This window comes from Harpia harpyja, chromosome 1 (assembly GCF_026419915.1).
Source record: "Harpia harpyja isolate bHarHar1 chromosome 1, bHarHar1 primary haplotype, whole genome shotgun sequence".
Classification (NCBI taxonomy): domain Eukaryota; kingdom Metazoa; phylum Chordata; class Aves; order Accipitriformes; family Accipitridae; genus Harpia; species Harpia harpyja.
The window spans coordinates 40,759,417-40,784,583 of record NC_068940.1 but is presented as its reverse complement, the minus strand read 5'-3'; the positions used below and the strand labels follow the sequence as shown (position 1 = coordinate 40,784,583).

Sequence of the window (25,167 nt, the reverse complement as noted above, 5' to 3'; positions counted from 1 at the left end):
CACCCACAGCTCCGTGCTGTCTCGTTTCGGAGCCTGGCACCGGCTGCAGGGGCGACCTGGGGGTGTATTAACCCAAAGCCGGGGCAGATGCCCCAGGGGGGCACAGCCACCTTTGCGTGCCAACGCTGCCTCCAAAGGGCCTCACAGCTACCCCGGGTTCCCCAGGGAGGTCCAGGACGTGGTTTATCTTTCTCTGCTTTTCTCACCGCTCAAGTTTTGCCTCCTTCTGACTTCAGAGATGGGGCAACGTGGATTGCAGCCCCCTGGAACGGCAAGGTGTCCCTCCTGGGGATGGAGATGCACAGATTCAAGTGCAGAATCTGACAAAAGAACGTTTCTCCCCGCCGTCCGCCGTGTGTTAGAACTGTTCAATAAAGCAAACCCCAACCCAGCCGGGTTTTAACCCTCTGCAAATCACTTCTCGCGTCTGTTCCCAGCTCTGGCTTCCAGGTAAACACAACAACGCAGCCCGCCGGGGCGAGGAGCGCCGGGCTCGGGTGGGAGAACCCCAGCGCCGCGGGGAGCCCAGAGCCCCCCCCCGCCCCCCAGCCCCTCACTCGCGGGGCCGCGCAGGGCGACGCGCACAGAGGACCCAGGCCGCCGCTCCCACGCGTGTCCCCGGCGCGACCAGGCGGTTCCCTCCGCCGCGGGCCGGGGTGCGCCGGCAGAGCCCGCGGCGGGGGCGGCCCCTCGCCCGCTGCGCGCCCCGCGGAGCCCGGCTGGCCGGAGCCTTCTCCCTTAAAAAAAAAAAACCAACAAACCCCACGGAGGGGAGGGGCTGCTGCTGCTTTTTTCCCCCATCCGCCGTTTCCGGTTTGCTGCCATATTCTTCTTTTTTTTTTTTCCTTTTCCCCTCCCCTGGGTTGCCCCCCTCCCCCCCGCCCCGGAGAAGGGGTGAGCGGGGGCGGGCGAGGCAGCAGCGCGCCGGATCCGCGGCGCTGCGCGATGCTGCTGCTGCTGCTGCTGCTGCTGCTGCTGCTGCCGGCGGCGCAGCCCTGAGCGCCCGGCGCGGCTCGGCCCGGTGCGGGCACCCAGCGCGGCGGCGGCGGCGGCGGGGGCGGCGGGGGGCGGCGGCCGCGCCCCCGGCGCGGAGACAAAGCCGGGGCCGAGCGCTGGAGGCGAGCGGCGGGGCCGGCCCCGCTGCGCGCACAGGCGGGAGGTGAGCGGGCGGCGGCGGCGGCGGCTGTGGGGGTCCGGCGGGGGGGATGGCCGGGGTCCGGCTGTGGGGGTCCGGCGAGGGGATGGCCGGGGTCCGGCTGTGGGGGGGTCCGGCGGGGCGGCGGGGGGATGCCCGCGGTCGGGTAGAGCTGGTTGTGGGTCCGATCGGGGATGCCGGCAGTTTGGGTCCAGCCGAGGATGCCCAGGCTCCGGTGGGGCAGCTGTGGGTCCGGCAGCGGGGGATGCCCGCAGTCCAGTGAGCTGGCTATGGGTCCCGGCGGGGGATGGTCGCGGTCTGGCTATGGGTTTCGGTGAGGCGGCTGTGGGTCCAGCGGCGGATGCACATGCTCTGGTGGGTCAGCTGTGGGTCTGGCTGGGGATGCCACTGTCTAGTGGGGCAGATATGGCCCCAGCTGGGGATGCTGAGGGTCCGGCGGGGCGGCCGTGGGGTCCGGCGGGGAGGCACCGCCTGCCTGCAACTCCCCTTTGTTGTGATCAGGGGCTGTGGGGGACCCCCGGGAGCACAGGGCGGGGAGAGCCGGGCTGTATGTAGGCCAGGACATGAAATATTCATCGCCCCCCTGCTTTGATGTCTCCTGATCCGCTTCCCTTGTCGTGTTTGCTCACCGGTAATTCTGGGGCTTGTGTCCAGCCCCGGTGGGCCTGGAGAGCTGTGGCCGGCCGGGCTCCTCACTGCGCCCCTCGCCGGGGCTGGCTGGCTCCAGCCTGCCGGGGGGCTGCAGAGCCCCGGGTTGCCTGATGAAAGGCTTTATCCAGCCGGGAAGTTCGTTCCCCCATCACAGCCTGGGCGATCCAACCCCCATGTATGGCTGCGAGCGGTGGCACTGGCCTGTCCCCACCGTCCCTGTCACGGCCCCCAGTGCCACGGAAGAGCATCGTGGGTTTCGCCCTGAGCCACACTGGGGTGGGGATGGTCTTTTATCCCTGCTCGCTGTCCGGGGGGCTGTGTGGGAGCTTGGGCAGGCTGTGCTGCATCCTGGTGCCATTTGGGATGGGCACGGGGGGCAGCCTGCGGGGATGGGGCCCACTGCACAGGACTGTGTGTGCTGGGACAGGGGCTGGAGCGGGGCTAGCATCTCGTGGCGCTGACCCTGGCGCAGTCCAGGCTGGTACCGAGCATCACCTCTGGGAGCTGCGCAGCCTCCTGCGAGACTCGCTGGAAATAAGTGGGGATCTGCCGCATCTCCCCGCGTTTTGCTGGCCCTGCACAGCGCACTCTTCCCCCGGCCCTTCCTTGCCCAGGCGGCTGCTGTGGTGTGCCAGGGCTCAGCCCCCTGGACTTGGGGCCAGGAGGTGACCGTGGTCCTGGTTCCGGTTCCAGTCCCAGTCCTGGTCCTGGTCCTGGTCGCAGTGCTGGTGAGCAGCAATAAAGGTCATAGGTGACCGGCTTGTGCTATCCTGTGTGTGCCACTGGCTCACTCATCCTCTTGGGTCCCCAGGAGCAATGCAAAGGAAGGGACATGATGTGGCTGCTCAGTGCAGTCGGGGGGCCCCCCAGGACAGGTCCCACTGCCTGTGGCATTAGGAGCTGGGGGCAGTGGAGGGTGCAGAGCCCGGGGGGTTCCTGGGGTGAGCTCCTGCCTGGGGCCGGCACTGCCTGTGCAGCGGGGACAGGGACAGGACAGCACATACCCAGCAGTGCTGTATGCAAACTGAGCTGTGGGAAGGTGGCAACAAAAGACTTGATTATTTTTTTCTTCCACCTGCCCAGCTGGTGCTCCCTAGAGGAGGAGGTGTACGGCAGGAGGGAGCTGGAGGGCTTTGTCCCTCTCCTCTCAGTTGAGGAGATGCCTGCTGCCAGCAGTGACCGGTGCATGGGTAGGAGAACCGAGTCATGACAAACCTTCCCAAGGTCCAGCCGTTAATGACGGAAGCTGTCTGTCCCTGCTGGGCTTGGAGACCCCCCTCAGCACCCGGTGGCTCAACATGCGCCCGGGCCCCCCCGTGCATCATGTGTTGGTCAAACAAGGGTGAGGGGCTGGCAGGGCTCTCTGGGGAGGCGTGAGGATGGGGACATGCAGGGGGACATCAGAAATGTTGCACTTTAAAGCAATATCCTTTTTGTTATTTCCACTGTGGGGCTGCTCGCAGCACCTTTACAGCCAGAGAGGCTGATCCTGGGCTGCCTTGCGCTAAGCCAGCTGTTCTGCGCCACTTCGTGCTGGCTCAGGATCTGGCCCATAGCAAAACCTTGGCCATTCGGTGTCTCTGAGAGGAGGCTCGTGTGCTGGCTCCCTCGGGAGCCGCATCTCTGTAATCATTAGCCAGTTAATGCTCGTTTGTCAGAGAAGGGCACCTTTGCTTGAAAGATCGAGGGTTGGTTCCCGGTTCCAAGCTTTGACCTGGGAGCAGCAGGGCAGAGGCTCTTCCAAACACCTTGCCTCAGTGGCTTTGCCAAAACGCAACCCAGTGATTTTGGTTTTTGTTTTTTTTTTTTTGGAGACGGGGTTATTTATGGGCTGGCGCAGCAGCAGCTAAGGGAAGTCCAATGTTCCCTGTCTCGATCGTTAGTGGCCTTGCAGTGCTCCCTGTGTGATGGAGATGCCCTAACGATAGCTCTGCCCTTTAATGACTTTGTGCCTGAGTGATGGAAAATCATAGAGGTACCGTGGGGAGGCAGAAAGGGCCGTCCCAGCCCCTGGCCAGGGAGCTGGGGGTGAGACGAAGAGAGGGCTGCAGTTCATGGTGACTGACCTACGCAGAGGCTCTGCTGTGGAGACAACAGGCTCCTTTGCTGCCTTGGTGGCACGGAGGGGACATCAGCAGTCCCGAGGCAGGGATGGCCTTTAGCAGTGTGGGCAGCTCCCGGGAAGCAGAGCTGTTTTGCTGGGCTCACCGAGGTGAGGAGGGGGTGAACCATGGGGCTGCTGTGCCTCCAGAACCCTGTCTGCCTCTCCCTGCTACTGGTGCCAGGATCACGCCTGGCCTTTGAAGTCATCACAGAGCTAAAACTCTTATCTAATGTGACCTGAAGGACTTGGTCTGTAACCTCTCATTTTAAGGACCAGCAAATGCCTGTAACATCTTTGAAAGAGAAAAGGTAGGAGTGAACAAACAGTCTGCGCCTCCTCCCACCGTGTCTAAGGGGGGAGAAAAACCCTGAGCATCACTGGGACAAAGCGCTGTACTCCTGGCATCGCTGGGGGAAATTTGAAAGCCTATCTGAAGCACTATTGTTTCCTGTACTGTCTATTTTACAGCTCGGTTTCCAACTTGTTTCTTTATCTCTCGGCACAATTTCCCATCTGAGCTCGCTTCCGCAGTGCTCCACATCTCACCCCGGAGTCCGCCTGGAGACACGTCCAGCGTGCATCCCATCAGCCATGGGACACGGCCTCGGCAGACAGCGGCATGTCCCCGTGGCCCGTGCTGCTCCGTGCAGGAGAGATCCCTTTAATCCGATGCCCAGAGAGCAGCTTGAACCTCTGGATGGAAATAACCATCCCTGCATGGCTGTTACTGGGACAGGAGCGGGGATTGTAGCTGTTTCCAGTCCAAACTCCTCTTTTTGACTGCCTGTAGCTGCGGGTGGTGCGGACTAACTCCCCTGGGCTCGCGTCTTGCTGAAGTTTCCGCCCATCAGCAAAAAAAGTGCAGTGTGTCGTGGGGCTATTTTAAAGCGGGCCTCGGAAAAATAATAATGCCTTTGGTCCTTCATCTTTTAAATGGGCAGCAAGCTTTGAGATAGTCCTGTATATTGTGTGCTTAGGAGGGGGGGGGGAATAATTAATTGGCTGAGCATGGCTACGTCAGTGTGGGCTGCAGTCAGTGCTCGGGTGCACCCAGGCCCCCAACTTGGCCCCGTGTTGGCACAGGCGACCTCGGCGCCGGCTGCAGCGGGAACCAGTGTTGCTTTGCACATGCCTCTGCACACGCATGCTTTGAAAATAAAGCCCTGAAACAGATTTCAGGAACAAATGTGGTTTGAACCTGGGCCAGGAACCAGGACCTGCAAATCTGCGTCTTGCACTGACTTCCCTGCAGGCTACGGATCTCCTGGCTGCCCTCGCTGCGGAGCAGGGAGGTGTTCGTTGAGGGCTGGGGGCTGGCAGGGCTGCCACGGGGTATTGGCCGCTGGGCAAAGGGTGGGCCGGTCGTTGATTTTAATTCAGACCTTAAAGAAATTTGCCCAAGCCCCTTGGCTCCAGGTGGTCTCGGTGGAGATGCAGCATCCGAAATATCTGTAGGCTGGTGTGTGGGATCCATGGGCTCGTCTGGAGGAATTTGGGGAACAGAAGCCCCTGGTCGTTTAAGGCAAAAATATAAGAAATGGGGCACGTGTGTAGTAAGCCTGCCCTTGCCTCGCAGCCAGGGAACTGGTGGAGGTTTGGGCAAGGCGTGCAGCCTGGCACGCGTGGGCCCCCATGCCACGAGGGCACCGGGATGGCTTTGAGGTCTGCAGCAGAGGGCGAGCAGCCTTGCTGGGTCAGTGCCTCTGCCCACGTGTGACGCGGGGACACTTGTGACTTGGGCTGTGCTGCGCTTCCTTCCCCACGCTGCAAGTCTCAGAGGCTGGCCCTGAGTTTCCCAGCCCCGTCCCATGCTTGACCTGTTTTGGTCTCGCTCCCGTGACCATGAGGTTTCGGCTGGCCCTGAGCCCGCTGCGTTAGGGCTGGATGGATGGAGGAAAACCTGACTGCGTGCTGCAAAAATAGCTTCCACCCGGCGTGGCTGCTCCCATCCTTCCCGACCGTGTTTGGCAATCTCGGCCAGCAAAAACCTGGGCAATGAGGGTAAAAGCCCACTGCTGCCATTGCCCCCTCCACCTTGAGGTTAACAAGTCCAGCCTGCCCGGAGACATGTGCCCCCTTTCCCGCGCAGCGTCCCCCTTCCCAGGCCGTGCCCCAGTTTGGGGGCAGCATGATGGGGTTGGGTCAGTGCTAAATTGATCCTAAAAATGTCTCACCTTGGGGCACGCTTTAGCAGGAGTTTGGGGTTGCAGCACTGTGTCTGGGTTTCACTGCTCCACCTTGCTTCTGCACCTGGTAAGGAGCATTGCATGCCTCAGTTTCCCCCAGGAGCACCTGGGAAGCTGCCGTCAGAGGTTGGTGAGGCTTTACACCGGGTGCGTGCCTCAGACTCCCCCTCTCCCGCCCCTCCCTCGCCTCAGCTGCACTGCCCTGCACCATGCCTGCACCGTGGGCAAATCTCTTCCTTAGGCAGGGCAAATATAATCTGATCTCCACGAAGCACCATCACCTTCCTCACCCGCTCGGTTACAGCCTCTCAGATAGTGTTTTCGAGGACTTCCTCCCCAGACCGTGGCCCAGCTGGGCACCGACTTCCCCAGCCGAAACCAGCCCTCACAGCTTGGTGGTTTTGGGGTGCTGCCAGGCTGCAGCCGGTGCTGGTGGCAGCGGGATTGGGCAGTGCCATCCTGGGCTCTGGATGCTCCGGGGGCGGAAGCGTGCGCTTGGCGACTTCTGCAAAAAATAAAAACCAACACGAAAAGGCTGTCAGAGTCGCTCCCTGCTTGGCTGGGCCTTTTCCTTCCCTCCCCATCAGGCAAGTGTTGGCGGGGCCCTGCTGTGCCAGGGAAAGGATCGGGAAGCCTTGGCACGGCTGAGGGGGAGCTGCTGGAGAGCACTCTGCTGCGCTGGGCAAGGAGGGTGTCGTGGGATGAGGAAGGGTGCGTATGTAGCTGCAAAAGTCACCGTGACCACAATGAGTTTCATGCTCCAACATCATGGGCAGTTGAGTTTGGAAGTGGGTGGGGTGGAAAGGCTCATGGTGCTGGGACCGGTGTGTGCGGCTGGGGCCGGGCAAGAAGAGCAGCATGTGGGGGCAGCTGCAGGGAGCTGCCTGCCCACCCCGGCTGCCTGCTCATGTGCACAGCCGTGTGTGGATGTGCATGCGTGTGTACATGCACTAATCTGAGCCCTTCTTGGTACTTTGAGGACGGGGATAGCTCTCGTGCCGTGGTCTGGGTGGGCTGTGCTGAAGCCACCATGAGCCACAGGTTATGGAAAGCAGAGGAGATGCACTTCGTCCCTTCATCCCGTCCCCGCAGGCTCTGCCCGAGGGCAGGGACGGGGGCAGCTCCAGCTCGGGGTGGTTATTTTGGGTAGGAAGAGCAGCGCGAGCGAGGGCTGGAGAGATGCCATGGGAGGGTGCAAGGTCCATGAGCAGCTCGTCCCACACCACTGTCTGGTGTCGGCAGCTCAGGTCTGGTCCCATCCACCTCGCCTGTAGCCTGTCTCAGATCCCCACCACCACTGCAGTGAGCGGTGCAGGGCCGGGAGGTGTGCGGAGCCCGGCTCTCCCCTCCAGGAGAGGCAGGGATAAAAGACACCAGCTCAGCGTTTTTCTTTGTTTTTCATCTGCTCGGGCTGTTTATAGTGAGCACCATAGCTGCACCTCCCAGCCGGCTCCTCTCCCGGCGGCTCCAGTGGAGCTGCTGAGCATCGCGCTCACCCCAGGAGCGGCTGGGGAATCTGACGCGGCTTTTTGGCTATGGAAATGCTGTCCGGCGCTGGCTGATCTTCTCCGTTTGCTCCTCGAGACCCTCCCTCGTTGCTTCCTCTGACGCATCCTGAGCAAGTTGCTTTGTTTTGGTGGTGCAGATGGGAGGGGCTGTGGGGACCAGCATCTCTCGGGGCTCTGCCACCAGCAACGTCCAGGCTCTCCGGGCACGCTTTGGCGCGGGGTCTGACGGTGCCAAGACCAGAGCCACGGTCCTGGGCTGTGCCCTTTGCTGTGGGAGCTGCTCCTGGTCCCATCCATGCCCGCGGAGGTGAAAGCAGGAGTTGAGCGTGCATTGCTGGAGGCTGATCCTGATCACCCAGCCTTGACCCGCAGCCGCCCACTGCGCCTGTAGCATGTGTGCATTAGGGCTGGTGGCCCCGTGGTTCCCCAGAGCACATAGCTTGTGTCAGGTGAATGCCCCAGAGTCCCAAAGTAACCCGGGAAAATAAGCCAATAATCAGCATAAATTTGCTGTGTGGGATCCTGCTTATTTGTTTGGAACTGCTCAGGGGTCTGCAAAGTGGGAAGTGTTGGAAATCGGTGATGGAGGACCCTTGGTCTCTGCTTGGCTTCTCCTTCACACCCTCCTGTTGCAGTGAACCCTGCATGTGTCCTGCCAAGCCCCGGTGGCTCCCAGCCGGGAGCGGGGCGATGTCTGGCCCCACAGGGTTTGTGTTGAGGGTGCAAATACCCTCCCTGCATTTTCCCTTTTTTACCAGCAAGTGTTTCAGTTCCTATTCCATGTCAGGAGGGTTGCTAGAAGGTTTCCTGCCATGGGGGTCCCACAGGACCCCTTTGCAGGGCCGGTGGGGCTGCAGCTCCAGCCCCGGAGGGCCGGTGGAGCCCCAGGGAGCTCCTCTCCTCGCTGGACTGGATGGGCTGGTTTCTCTGAAAGTGGAAATGTTTTAGCAGTGACGCCAGCGTGGCCAGGGGTGGTTGTAACTTGCTCAGATCCGGAGCTTTTCTGCCTCCTGCGTGTTCCTTGCCCCCTTCCCTCCCCCTGCCCTGGGGATTTGCCGCCTGCCTGCTCTGCCATCCTTGCCCGGGGGTGAAATGGCTGCCGCGCTGTCGGGTGCGGCAGCCCTCGAGCCGAGGCGCGTGCAGGTGGCAGCACCGTTTTGGCCGGATCTGAGCCACCCGTGAGTCACATCAGCCTCTCGCTGCCACCTGCCCCTTCCCCAGGAGCTGGGCACAGGGTGGGCTGGGTGCTGCGGCACGGCCGTCCCCGGAGAGCACCCGGGGCAGATGTCCCCTTCCAGAAAGCAGAAGCAAACACTTGTTTCCCGAAGCCTGAGGCTGGCCACGCTGGGAGAGGCGCTGCAGAAATGGGGAACAGAAATCTTCCCTCCTCCTCAAGAGGCTAGCTTGTGTCACCGCATCTCCGTCACCCCCTGCAGTGGGGCCGCCCGGTCCCTTGTCCTGGTGCTTCACCTGGAGGAGGATGGGAATGGCGTTGATGTGATGGGGGCATGGGAAACTGGGGAATTAGGTGGCAGGTGGTGGGAGTACATGGATGCCAGCATGCCTGAGGGCTAGTATTAAAAATGTACATTTTGGGGGGCATTGAACCCCCAGGGCTGAGCTAGAGGGCTGTTTTGGGGAAGCATAACCCCATGGCTGCAGAAAGTCCCAGTGGATGGGAGCTCCGGCTCCTAGTGCTGGCCTGGCTTGACATCGGTGCTCCCCGGCCCCGCAGGCACTCCCGCCCTTGGAAGCATTTCCTTTCTGTTTTCTTCTCCTGGTCTTGGCAGGAGAGTGGTGCCCTCATCACCTGCCTGGGAGAAGCCAGCTTCAGGTTAATGCAGGCCAAAGGCTTTGTGTGCCTTTGGAAAGCATTTACTGGGGCTGGTTGGGCAATTCCTGGCTTTGGCTGGTGTCCTGGTGGGAATGCTGGAAGCACAGGCTGAGTCGGGCTGGGAGGCACCGGTAGGCATCCCTGCTCCGGCCCGGATCAGTGCCAGTGAGGTCAGGCTGCACAGCACCCAGCCAGATTTGAGCATCTCCTGCTGGAGATCCCACCACCTCTCCAGCCCCTGTTCCTGTGCTGGACCACCCTTGTGGTGTGACAGCTTTTTTTCCCATCTCTCATTGCCAGGATGCCCTTGCAGTGCAGAAAGGGACGGGGTATGCGTGCTGGCCGGGAAGCGAGGTGCTCCTCACTCCCCCGTGGCTCCCCTTTCCTCTGTGTGTGCAAGCAGCAGACTCGGGCTGGGTTTGCAGGACCTATGTGTTTGTTCTCTGCCTGTCCCAGAGCTCTCCCAGAGCACTCATGCATGGATAGCAGGAGACAGCGGGGGCTCCAGGAGCCTTGAATCGACTTTCATTTCCTCCCTGACCCCAAACACTTCCTAGCAGCGCCCTGAACCAAGGGGTTCTCCTTTGGACCAGGGCATGGGGCTGGCAGAGCTGTGGGAGCCCTGATTTTTGGGATGGCTTTGTTGCTGCACAGGGGTGGTGGGGCACCGCTGGCTGCTCACACTCCCTTGTCATAGCAGTGGCTCGCCGTGCAGCCCTTTGCAAGGGGCTGCAGCTCCCAGCACCCACCGCACAGCACGGCTCTGTGTGTGATGCTGAGGAGTGGTGTGCCAGGAGCTCCCACAAGCTTTGCTCGGTGGCGTGCCAGTCAGGAAAGGCAGCTGCCAGCTCCCTCTGGAGCCCTCCGCGCCACTCAGTGATGGACATTAAAAACCCGCTGCCTTGGAGGAAGCTTTGAGTGTGCACAGCTTTGCCAGCTCCCAAGGACCTGGTGCGTGGGGCCGTGGGTGAGCATCGCGGTGGGTCAGCCCAGGCTGCCCGCATCCGCACGCTGGGGGATCTGAAGACGTGGCCCCGTCGGTACCCAGGTCTGCTGCAGTGCAGTGATGGGGATGTGACACAGCATGGCAATGGCCACCTTCCTTTCTCCCACCCATTGGGGGAGAAAAAGGCTTAAAACCGAGCACCTGGCAGCTCAGCACCAGCAAGCATAACTTGCCACACGTCCTGCTCACTCCAGGCAGCCGGTTGCATTATTTTGGGGAGGTAAGGCTTGTGACTTTTTCTTGCCAGCCTTATGCAAGATGCTGCTTGCTCTGCCCGCTGTTGGGCTGCCCCTGCCCTCGCCTGGTTTAGGGGTGCTGCAGGGGTGGCGAGGAGGCACTGCCTGCAGCTGTGTGCAGCCGCTGGTGTTGGCAGATCCTCTGCCCATCGCCCTGGCAAGCCAAAATCTGCGTGTCGAGGGGCTGGCCCTGTGACAGCGGGGAGAGCTCGAGCTCCCTGCACGGCTCCGTGTGTGTATTTGGTGTTTCCCAGTTTCTTGGCCAGGTAAACATCTAGAACCTGCTTTTGTGCTTCTCAGGGGTTTGTTTTGGTCTTTTAAACTCCTTGTTTTGACATGTCTTTTTGGAGGCATTTTGCATTGCTCCTGACTGTGACTCTCACCCATGCTTGAGGGGGGGTGAATTTGGATGGTTGATTTAATTATCCTTTCCCCTTTTGTGACCCACTGGCCCCTGCTAGCTTGGGCTGTGGAGCTTTAATTAAGATGGTTTTAAATTTAACGGGAGTTGACAGGGTCAGATGGGAGGGGCTGGCACTTACATATGTGGGGAGTGTGTAGCCGGGCCCCCGCACAGCAGCCGTGCTGCCCTCCCCTCTCCTCCACCAGCGATTCCTTTCATCTGGGCGAGTTTTCCATCAGCCAGAGGAAGCAGGGGAGGGCTGGGGTGCCTTAACTCAGCTGCCTTTGACATAAAGTTGCTGGGCAAAGTGGGGGTCCTGGGGGGGCATCGGGGGCACCTGCCCACGGCTTCCCTGGTCCCCGAATTGGAGCCGAGAGATGAAGTGAGCATCTCTGCATCTCTCCTTCTGCTTTAGGAATCAGTGCAGGCAAGAAACAAGTGTCCTTGTGGAGGAGAAGGGCTGGAGGCACAATCCAGGCGTGCCCTCGCTGCGTCAGCCAGGTGGGGAGAGGATCTGCAGCATCAAACCCTGGTTTGCAGGGCTGGAGGAGCAGCTCCCCCTTTTTACCAGCCCTTCAGACTCATTGCGGCAGGGCTGGTCCCAGCCGGGCAAAGGTGTGCCCCTGTGTTGCCCCTTTGTACCGAGCGAAGCCCAATGGCATGGGACAGGGGACAGGAATTGCTTTTTCTGTGGGGGACATGGTGACCTGCTGCATTCAGGTGGCAGGAGGGGATGGTGGGCTGAGCTGGGGCAGCAAGGCTTTCCCCAAAGCACCGGGGGCTGTGCTGCTGTTCGCTGGCCCCCAGCCTTGATGCTTGCCATGGGAGAAGGCAAGACTTCAGTAGCATCCCCTGGGACCAAAGGCGAAAATGCTGTGAGAGCGTGTCCAGGGCTGTGTTTCTAACCAAAATGCGGGGAGGGAGCAGGGGGTGATGCAGGGAGGGGAATGGGGTGCCGGGGCGCTGGCTGTTCGGGTACCACCCTCGCAGTGGTTACGGCAGCGCCGGCCAAGCAGCGATTCATCGTCCCTGGCGCAGCGGCCACCGTCTCCCCGCGGCGCGGTGCTGCGGCACTGACCCCCTGTCTGGGTGCCGCGATCGGGGCGGGCAGCCCTGCCGCCTCTTCGTGCTGCCTGCGCAGGGGGATGGCGAAGTGCCCTTTGGCTCTTGGCTGCCTCCCTGCCTCCAGCCTGGGGTCTCTGTTTTTAATGGCACACCTCGTAGGCGGCTTCTGTTTTGGCCTGCGTGGATCTGGCCCGGCTGGACCCCGGTCCTGCTGGGAGAGGGTCGGTTGTGTGCAAAGGGGGATGGAGCGGGTCGGGGTGGGTTTGGGATCGCCGTTCTCTGCTCCTTCCCATCCCCGCTGCCTGCTGCCGTGGGCTGGGTGCCGCGAGGCTGCTTTGTCTCGCCCGCCGTCCCGCGTGCTTCATTTTTCAGTCTGGCGTGAGACAGTTGCCATTATTAATCTCGCTGGGGCTTTGCGAGCCGGGGACACGGCTCGGCTCGCTCAGGCAGCGGGTGGGCACTGGTGTCCCTGGCCCCTCGCCCACCTCTCCCCCAGCACCCGCCCCATCCCGTCTGCCGGCGGTGCTGCTCAGCACCCACCCGGCTCCTTAGCAGCCCCAAGGACGGAGCCTGTTTTGCCGGAGATGTCTCCCTCCCAAGGCTCGGTGTCTGGCGTTGGGCCCCAGCCTGTCGCGGCATTTCCCAAGGTTTCTGCTTCTGCCTCGCAGAAGCCGTACTGCTGTGTTTTGTCTGCTCCCAATCAGTGTCTTTTGTTAGTGTCTTTGAAAAGAAGATAAGATCGCTTCCCCCTCCGCCGCCAACCCGCTATCAGCCTGGCGTTACCACGGCCATTGTATCCTTGAGCGATCTGGACACAACGGAAAACAGCCAGAGCGGGACCTGCCGGAGAGCCGTGGTTCCCCTTGCTGTTCTCCTTCCAAGGGCATCTCTGCCGTGGGGAGGTAGGGCAGAGGATCGAGCCTTTTCCTGCATCCCAACTTGGAGTCAATTTGGGAGTGTGGGGGAGAGAAGCCCTGGGGATGCGGGTGTCAGAGGAGCGGGGATGCTGGGCAGGTCAGGCGGCATTTCCAGTGCCGGCGGGGGAGGACGGGGACGCCACTGTCTCGTGTGCCGTGATCTGATCCGAGCTGAGTTGTGCAGCTGAGTGTGCTTCATTTATAATTGCTTTTGGAGAGGGGAGGGTGGGGGTGGCCTCTTGCTGGGGCTCTCTCCTTGCCGCGGCCTCTGCCCCGGGCAGGGTGCGTGGCTGGGCTCAGCCCTGGCACTCTCTCCTCCGGCTGCGGCTCAGCCCAGCCATGGCCTGGGGGGTGGAATGGGGGGCCGGGAAGACCCTGAATGCAGAACCCGGCAGCACAGAGAGACGTGTGGGGATGGCAGTGCTGGCAGGTTGCCTGAGCCTGGCCATGGTCGGGCCAGAGATACACTGGTTAGGAACGCAGCCCCACTGCCGAACGGGTAGCAGGGCTGTGCCGGGCTGTGCAGGGCTGCTGCCACAGCAGCCACTTTCAGCCACCAAATACCCAAACCTGGGAGCGTGAGGGATGCAAGTGCATCCATCCGCCTGGCAGCTGTGCAGGGACCTGTCCCTTCCCCTTCGGAGGACCTTGCACCTCACCACCCCAGCACGTGGCTGACCCCAGGCTGAGGCGTATTTGGGTTTCCCTGGTGGCTTTTTTGGTCCTATTTTGTCTAAATACAGCCATGGCGTCCACAGCGTGTGCCCGGGAGCCCAAGCAGCACAGCGTGCACGGGCGGCGGGGACATGGGCACCGCGTGTGTACGCGGCGCAGCCTTATTTGTATGTGCTGCAGCCTGGAGTTGAGACTGCAGCTTCCCCCACCTTCCATCCCGCTGTGCAATTATTGCTAGTGAATATTAGTCAAGTACAAATTACAAACCATTCAAAGTCTTAAAGACCTGTCAATCAGCTGCTGCTTATTATCCTAATCAAATGCACTAAAAATAGTGACAAAACTTATTAGCAGGGGGAAGGGGGAGACCATCAAAATAAAGCTGTGGTGTGGCACATCCTCTACCTGGCAGCCACTGCCCCAGGCGCCCACCCAGCGAGAGGGGCACGGGGTGGCTGCCTGGCATTACGCTGACCCCACGGAGGTTTGCTCAGTGGTTTCCACTATCACGCCATGGCATTTGCAACGTAACAAGCCTGGTGTGCATACCGTGGGGCCACATGCCATAATCCAGGTAATGCACAGGCTGAGTGGATCAGGGCAGCTGCGGCAGCAGAGGCTGTGATGGCAGCTGGCAGTGCTGGGGGAGCAGCAGTGATTTCTTCTTTGCTGCCGTCTCTGTATGGGCCCTGTCCTCGCTACGCCTTTGTGGCTGATGGTCCTTGCTTAAAGGCAGGAGGCTGCGGCTGGTCTCTCTTCCAGCCTTACTCCCAGCAGTTAGATGGCAGGGCAGCAAAAACCTGCCCGCGCTGTCCCCATCAGTCTGGGATGTTCCCCCTGGATGAGATGTGAAACCTGGGCTCCAGCCTTGGAGCAAGACAGGAGCCCGTTGGGATGCTGCTCAGGGCCATGAAGCTGGGGGTGCTGCGGGGGCTCAATCCCCTCTGCGCTAGGCAAGCCGAAGCCCCTCGGGGGTGGCTGAAGCCTCTACCTGGCACCGGGTGGGCAGGGCTGGCTGGAGAGAGATTTCTTTTTCAGTATGGGAGGGGGGGTGAAGGGGCAATTCCTGCAGGATCTGGGGGCTGGAAGGGGGTGGCAGAGCCAGGTGAGTGACTGCCCCAGCTCTGCGGGGCCCTGCCCTGCTCTGCTTTTGACCTGAACTCTGCCTTGAGCCACTGCTGCTGACAAATGTCCCCCCATCACACACACTTGTGACAGGAAACTGTCCCTTTTGAAAAATTTGGCCAAACTGTGCTTTTCTGGCTGAGTCAGGGCTTGAGCAACACAAGGTGCTCCCGGACCTTGTGCGTGGTTCATGCTGTAGCACATCTGTGCTGTTGGGGATGGAGAAGGTGACTCTCATCCCTGGGGACAAGGTCCCCAGTTGGTGGTCAACCCTCCCTGCCACCAATCCCAGCTGTCCAGAGATGGAGCGGCAGGGCTGGAAACGCTGGTGTATCCAGAGGAAGCAGCTTCGCTTCCCCCTCGAAAAATCCCTCGGCGGGCTGGGGGTGCCTTGCACTCCCCTCTCACCCCGGGACATCACTCGGGGTGGCTCCAGCCACCTCCTCTCCCATCCCCGGGTGGGTCTGATGAAGTGGAGCAGAGAATCGTCCCCTCTTCACACATGAGAGATCAGAGCGAGCGAGTGTGAGCTGCCGGCCCTGCGCTGGAGGGATGGTGAGGAGGAGGAGGAAGGCAGCGGCAGCCCTGGGCACCGGACCGTGGCACGGGGGGGAGAGGGCGGCGGGGTGCGGGGACGACGGCGGCGGCTGCCGCGGGTGCTGACGTCCCTTCTGTCTCGCAGGCTGCGGCGGGAGCTGAGCTGACTTCGCCGGCGGCCCCTCCCCACCCCGCAGCGAGGCCGTAGCCGGAAAGCGCTGGTAAGGCATCTCCGACAACCCTGAAAGGGGGGACCAGGCTGTTTTGCTGATTGAACCTGCCTGGGAGAAGGGAAAACCTCCCAACCCCCTGGGGGGGCTCAGATCTGGGGTACCGGGTGCTCTGCAACAGCTGGATTTGGCCCTTGAGCATCCATGGGTGGGTAGGGTGCTGGGTGCAAGAGCAAAAGGCAGAACATTCCCTTCGTCCTTCCCACTCCCTGGTGCTCCCCACGGCGTGGCCGGCCCACGGGGGCAGAGCTGAGGCCTCGCAACTCGGAACCGCGGTGGTTTGCGATTTGCCGCTGGCGCTGACCCCCCAGAGCGGAAAGCAGGGGAGTTCCTGCAGGCTGCGACGTGCCCGGGGTGCTAATCCCCGCCGCAGGAAAGCTGCCTCCGTACGCCGCCTCGCATTAGTCGGAGGCGAGCACCGGGAATGCTGGCCGCACTCCAGCCTGCCACTGCCGCAAAAGCCTTGGGGGGGGAAGCCCTGCCAAAAGCTGAGGCACCGGCCGGGACGGGGAGTGGTGCTGAGCCCCCCCCATCCCAGTGCTGTCGGCTGGGAAAAGCACAGGAGCGGGGAAATATCCCACCGGGCATCAGCTGGGCTGCCCTGGCTGGACGCTGGCGGCTCTGAGCAGAAATACCGTCCGTTAGAGATAAATACAGCATAGCTGCTGGCAGTGGGTATTTTTTGTAATCTGGCCACTGTGATGCTGTCCCACAGCTCCCAGCAATGCTGCTGGGGTGTGCTGGGCGCTGTCATGGCCAGGCAGTGGGTTCACCTGCTTCCTTCTCTGCCCCTTGGCTCCGGGGGGGTTTTGTCACCGGCTCTGCCGGAGGCAGGGGGGTCTCTCCGTGTTGGCAGGGCTGGTGCGTGGCCCCTCTTCTCCTGGAGACCCGAGTGCACAGCACATTCCTGCCATCATTAATAACTCCTCTGCCTGGCTCTTGCACAACCCCCTGCATCCTCCCGGGGGAATCTGCACCCTTTCCTCACCGGCTGCCGAGGCAGTGATGTGGGGTGGCAGGGGATTTCTCAGGCTCCCTTTTCCTCCCTGGGGGCAGGTGAGGAACGTCCCCCCCAGGGTGGCCACAGAGCTAAAGCCACATGGTCATGTTGGCTGAGTTACCTGGGGCTTGGAGTGGGGATAGTGCGAGGCTGCCAGCGCCTCTGGGCATGTTTTGGGGTTGCCAGCCTACATTTTGCACTAGCCAAATCGAAGCAAGCATGTGCAGGTGTTTAGGTGCAAAGCTGTTTGCAACAGGAGAGCTTGGAGTGGGCCTCACTGCTCTGCAGCCCCTTCCTCAGAGGACCATGGGCTTGTGCCTCCTCCTCTCCCATCTTCAGCTCCTGCAGCCAAAGCCCCGATGGCTGGATTGGGCCCCATCAGAGCAGCGCAGACCCAGCAAAGCCCTTGTCAAAGAGGGTTAGCACCCAGGTGCAAACTGGGAGCTCATGATGTGTGTTTGGAGAGCTCTCCCTCCCCAAAAGCACCGCGCAAGGAGCGGTGAACTCATGGTCCACGGTGTCCCTGGCTGGAACATGCCTGGAAGACACACGTCCTGTGCCCGTGGGCTAACGGGTGTGAAGGCAAGGACCCCTCCTGTTTTGGGGACATTGGGGAAGTGCCTGGGGGTTCCAACCTCCCCTTTCTGTGCTCTGCTCCCGGCTAATCTCTAGGCATATTGACTATTTTACACTCTGATTTTTCTCAGCACGCTGATATATCAGTTGCCGACCCAGGCTGGCAGCCCCACAGGGCGTGCTCAGGGGACGCTCGTCTCCCCAAAGTGCTGCTAAATCCACCGCCCCGGCTGGGGTGTTTTCCTGCCTGGGGAAGTGCTGCTTCCAGGGGAAACTCTGAGCGGCTGCGCCCCTTGCTCACGGTCGCGTGGGCAGTCACAAGCCGCACGGTCACAGCCCCGCCGTGCCCCCGCTTTCCTCCCCGTGCTGCCGCTGCCACCCTGGGAGCGCCAGCGGGTGCCGGAGCCCTGGGCAGAGGTGAGCAAAGGGCTGGCTGGGGGACGGGGAGGTTCACTTTCCTTAGCGGTGGGGGCTTTTTCTCGTCATTTCTAAGGTCCTGCTTTCCCCCGCAGTTCTGCTTTAGCATCTTCTGCACCAGGCTTTTAGAAGTGCATTTCTTTACGGGACAGACCCCCTCCCCTTCGCTGCGGGATCTGCCTCTGGATCGCTGGTGATGATTTGCATGTGCAAAGATTATATTTGACCTTCCTTTGCGCCAAGGTCCCCTAAGCCTGGCACAGACATGTGTGGGCTGAGTCCCATGGCAGACAGAGGCATTGGTCCCTCCTCATTGCCTGCATGTGTAGGAGGAAGGACAGCTCCACTCCCCACCCGAGCGGCTGCTGTAGCCATACCCAGCCTGAAAAATCAGTTTATTCCGATTCCCAAACCCTGGCAGGGTCTGATCCCACCAGCACGGTTGCAGCTGAAGCAAACACGCATGGAAGTGGGACAGGGGATGCTGCTGGTCCTCTGTGCAATTTGGGAGCTGGAAGACAGTAGGTGGAGGTTGAGTCTTTTGGAAAATAAGCTCTGATCATCAGGCAAAGCCCTTGCCGTGGGGAGGGGAGCAGAGCTTGTGCCTGGCACCCCTAAACGTCCCCGCAGCAGGAGCCGGGGGGCTCTGCCCCACCGACACCGGGGCTGTGCAGGCTGCTGGAGCTGCCCTGTGGCTCTGGCCCTGCTCGTGGAGGCCTGGCCTGAGCTTCTCTCGAAAGCTGGGTTAGAAAAACCACCTGTTGGGTGAGGCTGAGCCCTCAGCAAAGCCTCATGGGTGGCTGCATCCAGGTCCACACCCCGCAAGCAGCGGCTGCCTCCTCTGCTCCTTCCCTGCCTGTTTTTTCTTATCAGAGATATTCTCCCTGGTTGTCTCCACCTCCCTTTTCCCTCCTGCCATGCGTGATCTAGCCTAAATATTTCCTTCCATAGCTTCAGGACACTGCTGGGTATCCTGCCATCTTTGGAGACTGCAAATAATTCCCTTCCTTCATTTATATCATTACCTTGAAGGTATTTATAGAGCACGATCTTGAGTGGAAAGGAAGGCATGCCTATATACAAAGCGGAGATCCCTTGGTCCTTAGCTTCTAACTGCCTGAAACAGCTCTTGACTGAAACTTTTCTCCTGTTCGCTGCATGTTTTGGACTTCACAGGAACATCCTCAGCATTTAAATCCCCATCCTGAGCAAGCAGAGTGATGCAGCTATGGGTTCTCCAAATTTCTGCTGTCAGAGTAATCCAAACTCGTGAATATTTGTCTGGGTCTTGTCTTCTCCTGTCCATGCCCTGGTAGAAACCCTCATGTAGAAGGAAACGTGGCTGTATGGGGTGCTGAGCTACAGCCCACGGCGGGTGCCTGGCCCTGGGGCATCCACAGCCACGCTCCTAAGCACCAGTCCAGGCTCCGCGCTCAGCATCCTCACCCCGCAATCCTGCGGCTAAGCGTGCTTCCCTCTGCTCCTGAAGCGTGCCCTGGCAGCTCCATTCCCAGTGTTCCGCTGGCTGCTGCAGCCATGCGGGAGGTGGCTCACTGTTAATGAGGGGCGATGCTATCCCAGGGCAAGGGCAGGGTGGCCAGACTTTCCGGCAGCTGATGCTTGAACAGACTCCAGAGGTTGTCACATTTCCTAGCGGGCAGGCGTCTGTCATGCAAGCCCTGGGAATAATAATAATAATAGAAGCCCTCTGCATGTCTCTCTGTCTCCTCCAGCCCGGGACCATGGGGAGCAGCAAGAGCAAGCCCAAAGACCCCAGCCAGCGCCGGCGCAGCCTGGAGCCCGCCGACAACGCCCACCACGGGGGCTACCCGGCCTCGCAGACGCCCAGCAAGGCGGCAGCTCCCGACACCCATCGCACTCCCAGCCGCTCCTTCGGGACCATGGCCGCTGAGTCCAAGCTCTTTGGAGGCTTCAACACCTCCGACACGGTCACCTCGCCGCAGCGTGCTGGGGCACTGGCTGGTCGGTGTGGGCTGGGGCTCGGTGGGGCGGGGAGGGTCTCGGTTGGTTCTTTGTGGGTTTGGTTCCAGCTTCTTCTTGTGATGATGGGGTCTCCTGCTTTTGAGGGACTCTGACCTGGAGGGGGAGCAGATCTGTGTCTTATCGGCTGGTGGGAGGGTGGTGGGAGAGAAGGGTCCCCAGCGAGGGGCACCCAGCGCCGTGCCGTGGCAGCGCCGGTGGCAGTGCCTGACCTGAGTGCTCTCTGTCGCAGGTGGAGTCACCACCTTCGTGGCCCTCTACGACTATGAGTCCCGGACCGAAACAGACTTGTCCTTCAAGAAAGGAGAGCGCCTGCAAATCGTCAACAACACGTGAGTGTCCCTGTCCCTGCAGCCAAGCCCACATGGGTGAGCTGCCACCTTCAGGTCTCCTGCAGAGCCCCTGAGCCCAGCCCCGGCAGGGCCAGCTCTCCCCAGGGATGGGTGCTCCAAGAGGGATGTGCCAAAACTCACACGGACGCAGGGACTTGTCCAAAGACACCAGCGCTGGAGGTGATCATTTGCCCGCTCCCGCGTCCTCCCGGTTCCATGGCTGGGCACTGTTGCCTTGCAGCCTTGTCACCAAGCCACCTCCTCTGCTTGCTGGCCAGTCTGTGCCCTCCAACGCGGGGCTGCATCCCCTCCAGTCCCCTGTCCCCATCAGTGCTCAGCTCCCTCTTGTTTGCCTGGACACGTCTTCTCAACTCCATGGGTGCTTTCCCCTGTGCTTGCACGGTGTCTCTGATCTCAGCTTCTCTCCTGACTCTATTTTTCTCTCCTCTGTGCCACGCTGTCATTTAGGAGAAAAGTGGACGTCAGGTGTGTATTGCAGATTATTACTATTATTATTGTTAACAATCTTAAATGACAAAAGCCCGTCTGCTGCCCACGTTAGGGTGAGGTTGGGTGGAATGGGGCTGGGAGAAGATGGTTGCCCGAGGGTTCTGTGGTCGGTTGGATTTGTCCGCCCTGAGTGACTGGGGCAGAGCAGGGAGACCCTTTCCATGCTGGGGAACTGCTCCATCCGGAGCTGTGTTTGCACCCAGGAGCTCTGAACCTGGCCCACTTTCCTTGTCTGTGCCTGGCACCCCTCTGCAGTCCCATTTCAGTTGGCTCTCTGCTCCCTCCTGGCCTTTTTTGCATTTATTTTTGCATTTTTAAATTTTATTTTTGTTTTTTGTGAGTGGCTCAGGGGACTCAAACACTTCCTTAGGGGTCTGGCTCCCGCTTGTTTGCCCTCCATCCTGGTCATAGCAGCATACCCATCGCTTGCTGCGTAGAGCTGGGCAGTATGACCAGCTGGAAGATGCTTCTAAACATGATCCTGTATTAAACCCACGTGTGGTCTGTCCTGACGCATGGCATACACGGTCTGGAGCTTGGCTGGTGGAGCCAATGTCCCCAGCCATGGGGCTGCCATGGGGTCCCTAGGGTCTGCAGCTCCTGCTGACCCCTCTGCTGCTGCCTTCCAACCTGGGCACCCAAAACAGCTTTGCAAAGTCAAAGGGTGGAAAGTCAAGGGAATGTCACGGGGCTGATATTTCTCCTGCAGTGGTCAGGCGGTGTTGCACAAATGCATTTTCAAATTGATCCTTGTTCTCCTTGTTCCAACACCGTTTATTAATGGTGATTCATTTAATCCATGAAGTCCAGGATGTGCAGGGCTTCAATGCTGCAGGAAAAGCCTGAACTTGGGGGTTTTGATGCTTCTTGTTTTCACAGCCTCAGCAGCGTACTAGCCCCAGGCTTGGATTCTGGTTTGGGCTGTTAAAAAGTGAGCTCTGCCCATTGGGGGTCCAGACTGGGCCCATATGTGAGAGTTTTTTCTTTATGCCTTCTTTCACTTCTGGGGTTTCCATACTTTTTTTCCTCTGCTGCTGTTTATCAAAGGCTTGGTCAGAGGGAAGGGTCAGGATGTGATGGGCTCTGCAGCACCCAGGGGAGCAAAAGGGCTTTTTTTCCGTGATGCAGCCCATCAGGCTGGACAGTGCAGGATCTAGCTGCTGACCTTCCCAGTGTCTGCTGCGGCTGCATGGGTGGGATGTCCACAGGGAGAAAGGCGGTGGAGAAAGCTGTGCAGTTTGTGCAGTGCTCGGCAGGTAAATCTCTCTTCTCGCTGAGCGCCCAGAGATGCTCAGACGGTCCAGGAGCAGCTCAGGCTGCCACGCTTTGGGGACAGCAAAAGGCAGGTATGCAATGTCCCCTTCCTCTGGGCTCCCTGGGAGGGCACAGTCGGTGCCCTGGGGCACCAAGAGGGTGCTTGGGGTCAGCCCAGGAAGGGCTGGCAGGTCCTAGGCACAGCAGGAGCCCACGGCCATGGGGACGACTGGCCACCAGCGGCTTTGCAGGGTGGCTGCAGGTTTCGGCTGCTCTAACAGGGCTGGGGTTGCGCAGGGCGAGAGGAGAAGCCTCCATGTCCTTCGCCTTCCTGCTCCTGTGTCCTGGCAAAGCCCAGGCTGTCTGCGGTGACCCTCAGCCTCCCAGACGGGCCAAATCCATCCACCCCAGTGCCAAAAGGCTCTCATGGTACCATTTCCAGTGGGAGGAGGTCTCGTCCCAGCCAGCTGGCAGCCAGCGGGGATGTGGTGGGGTATTTTGGGTAAGATTGTGCAGGGAATTGTTGAAATGCTTTGTTTTGATGATGATGATTATTATTATTATTTTTTTCCCCACTGAGACATTTTTGGAATAGTTTGTTTTTGCCGAATTCCCGGCTTGCAGCTTTGCAGCCCAAGCTGGAATAAAGCCACAAGTCAAAAGCTGGGCATTTCTCAAGCAGATGTTTTCTCTGGTCCCGTGGGAAAGGAGCCCAGCCAGCCTCCTGTCCCCTTCGGAGCCACCTCAGTAAAGGTGACTGGGGCAGCAGCTCTGGCTGGGGAGCCCAAGCTACCTGCCATGAGACGTGCTGGGACCAGGAGAAGTTAAAATACCGGCCAGGGCTGCTGTGAGGCTGGAGGTGGGCTCTAGGTGGGCAGCAGAGCCTGGCTGTGTGGTTGGGAGGAGATGCCTCAAGGGTCCCCACTTTCCCTGGCCCTGCTGGCACCAGTGTGGGGAGCCAGGGGCCACGTCTGGCTTCTCCTGGCCATTTCAAAGCATCGCTGGTTTAGCTGGGACAAGCAAAAGTCACAAGCTGCTGGTGTGTCTGGAGCAAGGATGGAGGTTTATATGTCTGCAGGGGTCAGGGATGGGTCTGGATATGGTCTGATGGGTCTTTTAGTGGTGATTGAGGTTATAAAGGTTTTTCTGTAAAGTGTTTGTGGAGGTCATCCTGCCAAGTTCTTGCATCCTTGCGGCGCTGTTCCCACGAATCTGCAGTTTTCCCGTAGCCTCGTCTCCCTCGTGGTCAGGATAAATTAGGTGACTCCGTCTTTGATGGGTGAGAAGATGCAGGTGGTGGGAGGAAGCCCTGCTGTCTGTGGGGAAGGGGAAGCTGCCTCCCGCCGTCCTGTTGTTCGTCTCTATTTATTGTCCTTTCCTGCCCCATCCCGTGCAGGAGCCTGCGGGGAGGAGGGCAGAGCAGTGAGAACGCTCCTGCGCCCTGCCAGCTCCTGGGGACCTGCTGAGGGCCACTGTGCCCGGGGCAGGAGGAGCAGCGGGTCAGCCCTGGGTTTTTGGGGACAGCGTGGGGGCTCCCGCAGGGCAGAGCCGTGCTCGGGGCGATGGGGCCAGCACCGTGGGGGTGTGTGGCTCTGTGCGAGCTGCATTCGTGGTTGTGCAGGCACAGCTCTTGCTGGGGCTGCGGGGAAGCTTGTGGTCAGGGGCTGCAGCTGTACAGGGTGCCAGTCCTGTGGCTGCAAGCGGGGCACCCGAGCTGGATGGAGACCACTGCATCCAGGCTGGGCATCACTGCGGGGCAGGACTCACCCCCCCCGCCCAAACCTCCACTCTGTTCCGTTGCTTTTCTGCAGCCTGTGTTTAACAAACTCTCTTGGGTTTTCCTGGTGCTTTTTTTAATCACTGCCATAAATCTGTCGCTTTTTCCCATTTCCCCTCCCTCCCCCTCGCCTGTCGCTTCCCACTGCCCTGCTGCCTTGGATCCCCAATGCCTCTCAACCTCCAGCCAGACCCCATTCGCATTCAGGTGGCTCCAATGGTATTTTGGCTCGCTGGCTGCCCTGCCCGATTTAAGTTTAAAGCATCCTGTATGCGGATGGGTGGCCCCAATACCAAGAGTTTGCCCAAAAGGAGCCACGGGCAGGGGCTGGCAGCAGGAGCCCTCCTGGCTGGGGTCTGGCTGCAGGGCTGGGGGCTGCGGGGGCTGCACTCCTTCCCGGCAGGGCTCTGCACTTCCTTGCCCCCCCCCGGCCCCGGCACCTGTGGGCAGGAGAGGGGCCGGCCGGGGGGCTCCTGGCTTCACACTGAGTGTGTTTTGGTTCTCTTGCAGGGAAGGTGACTGGTGGCTGGCTCATTCCCTCACTACAGGACAGACGGGCTACATCCCCAGTAACTATGTCGCGCCCTCAGACTCCATCCAGGCTGAAGAGTAATTGCCATCTTTGAGACAGTTTAAAGACGAGCGATAGCAAATGCACCCTGAGCGCTCCTTCCTCCCCCTGCCCCTCTCCTGGGCAAAGCCTGCAAGGCCTCCGGGTTTTTCCTTTTTGTTATTTTTCCCCTTTGAATTTGCAAACCCCTTAAATGTTTTCCAGCCTTTCTTTAAGGCCCATCAAGTGCAGAGGTGCGGTGTGCTTGCACGGTGGAGGGATGAGCGGTGGCATAGCAGGGACAGTGGTGGACCTGATGCTTTTGGTCTGGTTTTTACTTTTCTGCACGGACACGCATCCGTGCGTGAGGATGCTGCCGGCTCTGCCTGTGCCGATCAGGCTGAGTGCAGAGGTGACCATCACACGGGGAGAACAGGCAGGGGCAAAGCTGGCCATAAGTCCAAGAGCAGGAGGTGCCAGCTACGTCCCTGCAGCCCGTCCCCAGCCAGTGGCACGGCATCCTCCCCAGTAAGAGCTTAGGGGGCTTTGGGGGTCCCCGGGGCCACTCATTTGGGGAGGCTTTTGGAGTGAAGGCGTTTCATGGTCCGTGGTGCAGGTTGCTCCTCAGGTGATGCCCAGCCTGGGCTGCACACGGGCACGGTGCACCCCGAGGTGCCCCAGCCCAGAGACGCAGCCCGTGGTCTCTGAAGTCCACAGCGGGGGGGGCCAGGACTGAGCCTGCTGCTTGGACAGGCGATGGAGGGGGCGGGCGAATGCTGGGTACTGAGCCACTGCCTTGCTCTTGCAGGTGGTATTTTGGGAAGATCACTCGCCGGGAGTCCGAGCGGCTGCTGCTCAACCCCGAAAACCCCCGAGGGACCTTCCTGGTCCGGGAGAGTGAGACCACGAAAGGTGAGTGGGGCTGGGGGGGGGCAGCCTGGGGGAGCGCCTCTCTGGGGGGCAGGGAGGCATCCACGGGAGGACCCCAGTCCCCTCAGTCACTCTCTGTGGTCCCGGTTCCCCCAGCTGAGGCTCACGGGGAGGGAGAAGGAGAAAAGAGTTGTACCTTGTAGACAGGAGCCAATGTTCGGGGTCGCTGAGCGATGCCCCTCAGCAC

General features: G+C 60.5%; 1 protein-coding gene across 5 annotated transcripts in view; it reads left to right on the top strand.

Moving 5' to 3' along the window:
- The first annotated feature begins 1,029 nt into the window (after window positions 1–1,029).
- Window positions 1,030–25,167, top strand: part of SRC (SRC proto-oncogene, non-receptor tyrosine kinase) — a 31,250-nt gene continuing 7,112 nt past the window's right edge. Inside the window, exons 1-7 of one of the 5 annotated variants that reach the window (XM_052789293.1) lie at window positions 1,030–1,159; window positions 15,549–15,624; window positions 19,360–19,609; window positions 19,860–19,959; window positions 20,428–20,445; window positions 24,011–24,109; window positions 24,859–24,962. In XM_052789293.1, the coding sequence (XP_052645253.1) occupies window positions 19,369–19,609; window positions 19,860–19,959; window positions 20,428–20,445; window positions 24,011–24,109; window positions 24,859–24,962 (562 nt within the window). In that variant the 5' untranslated portion in view covers window positions 1,030–1,159; window positions 15,549–15,624; window positions 19,360–19,368. Of the gene's footprint in view, window positions 1,160–15,548; window positions 15,625–18,217; window positions 18,883–19,359; window positions 19,610–19,859; window positions 19,960–20,427; window positions 20,446–24,010; window positions 24,110–24,858; window positions 24,963–25,167 lie in introns of those variants that run through there. The other 4 variants (XM_052789275.1, XM_052789283.1, XM_052789303.1 and 1 more) reach the window with 4 other exon arrangements.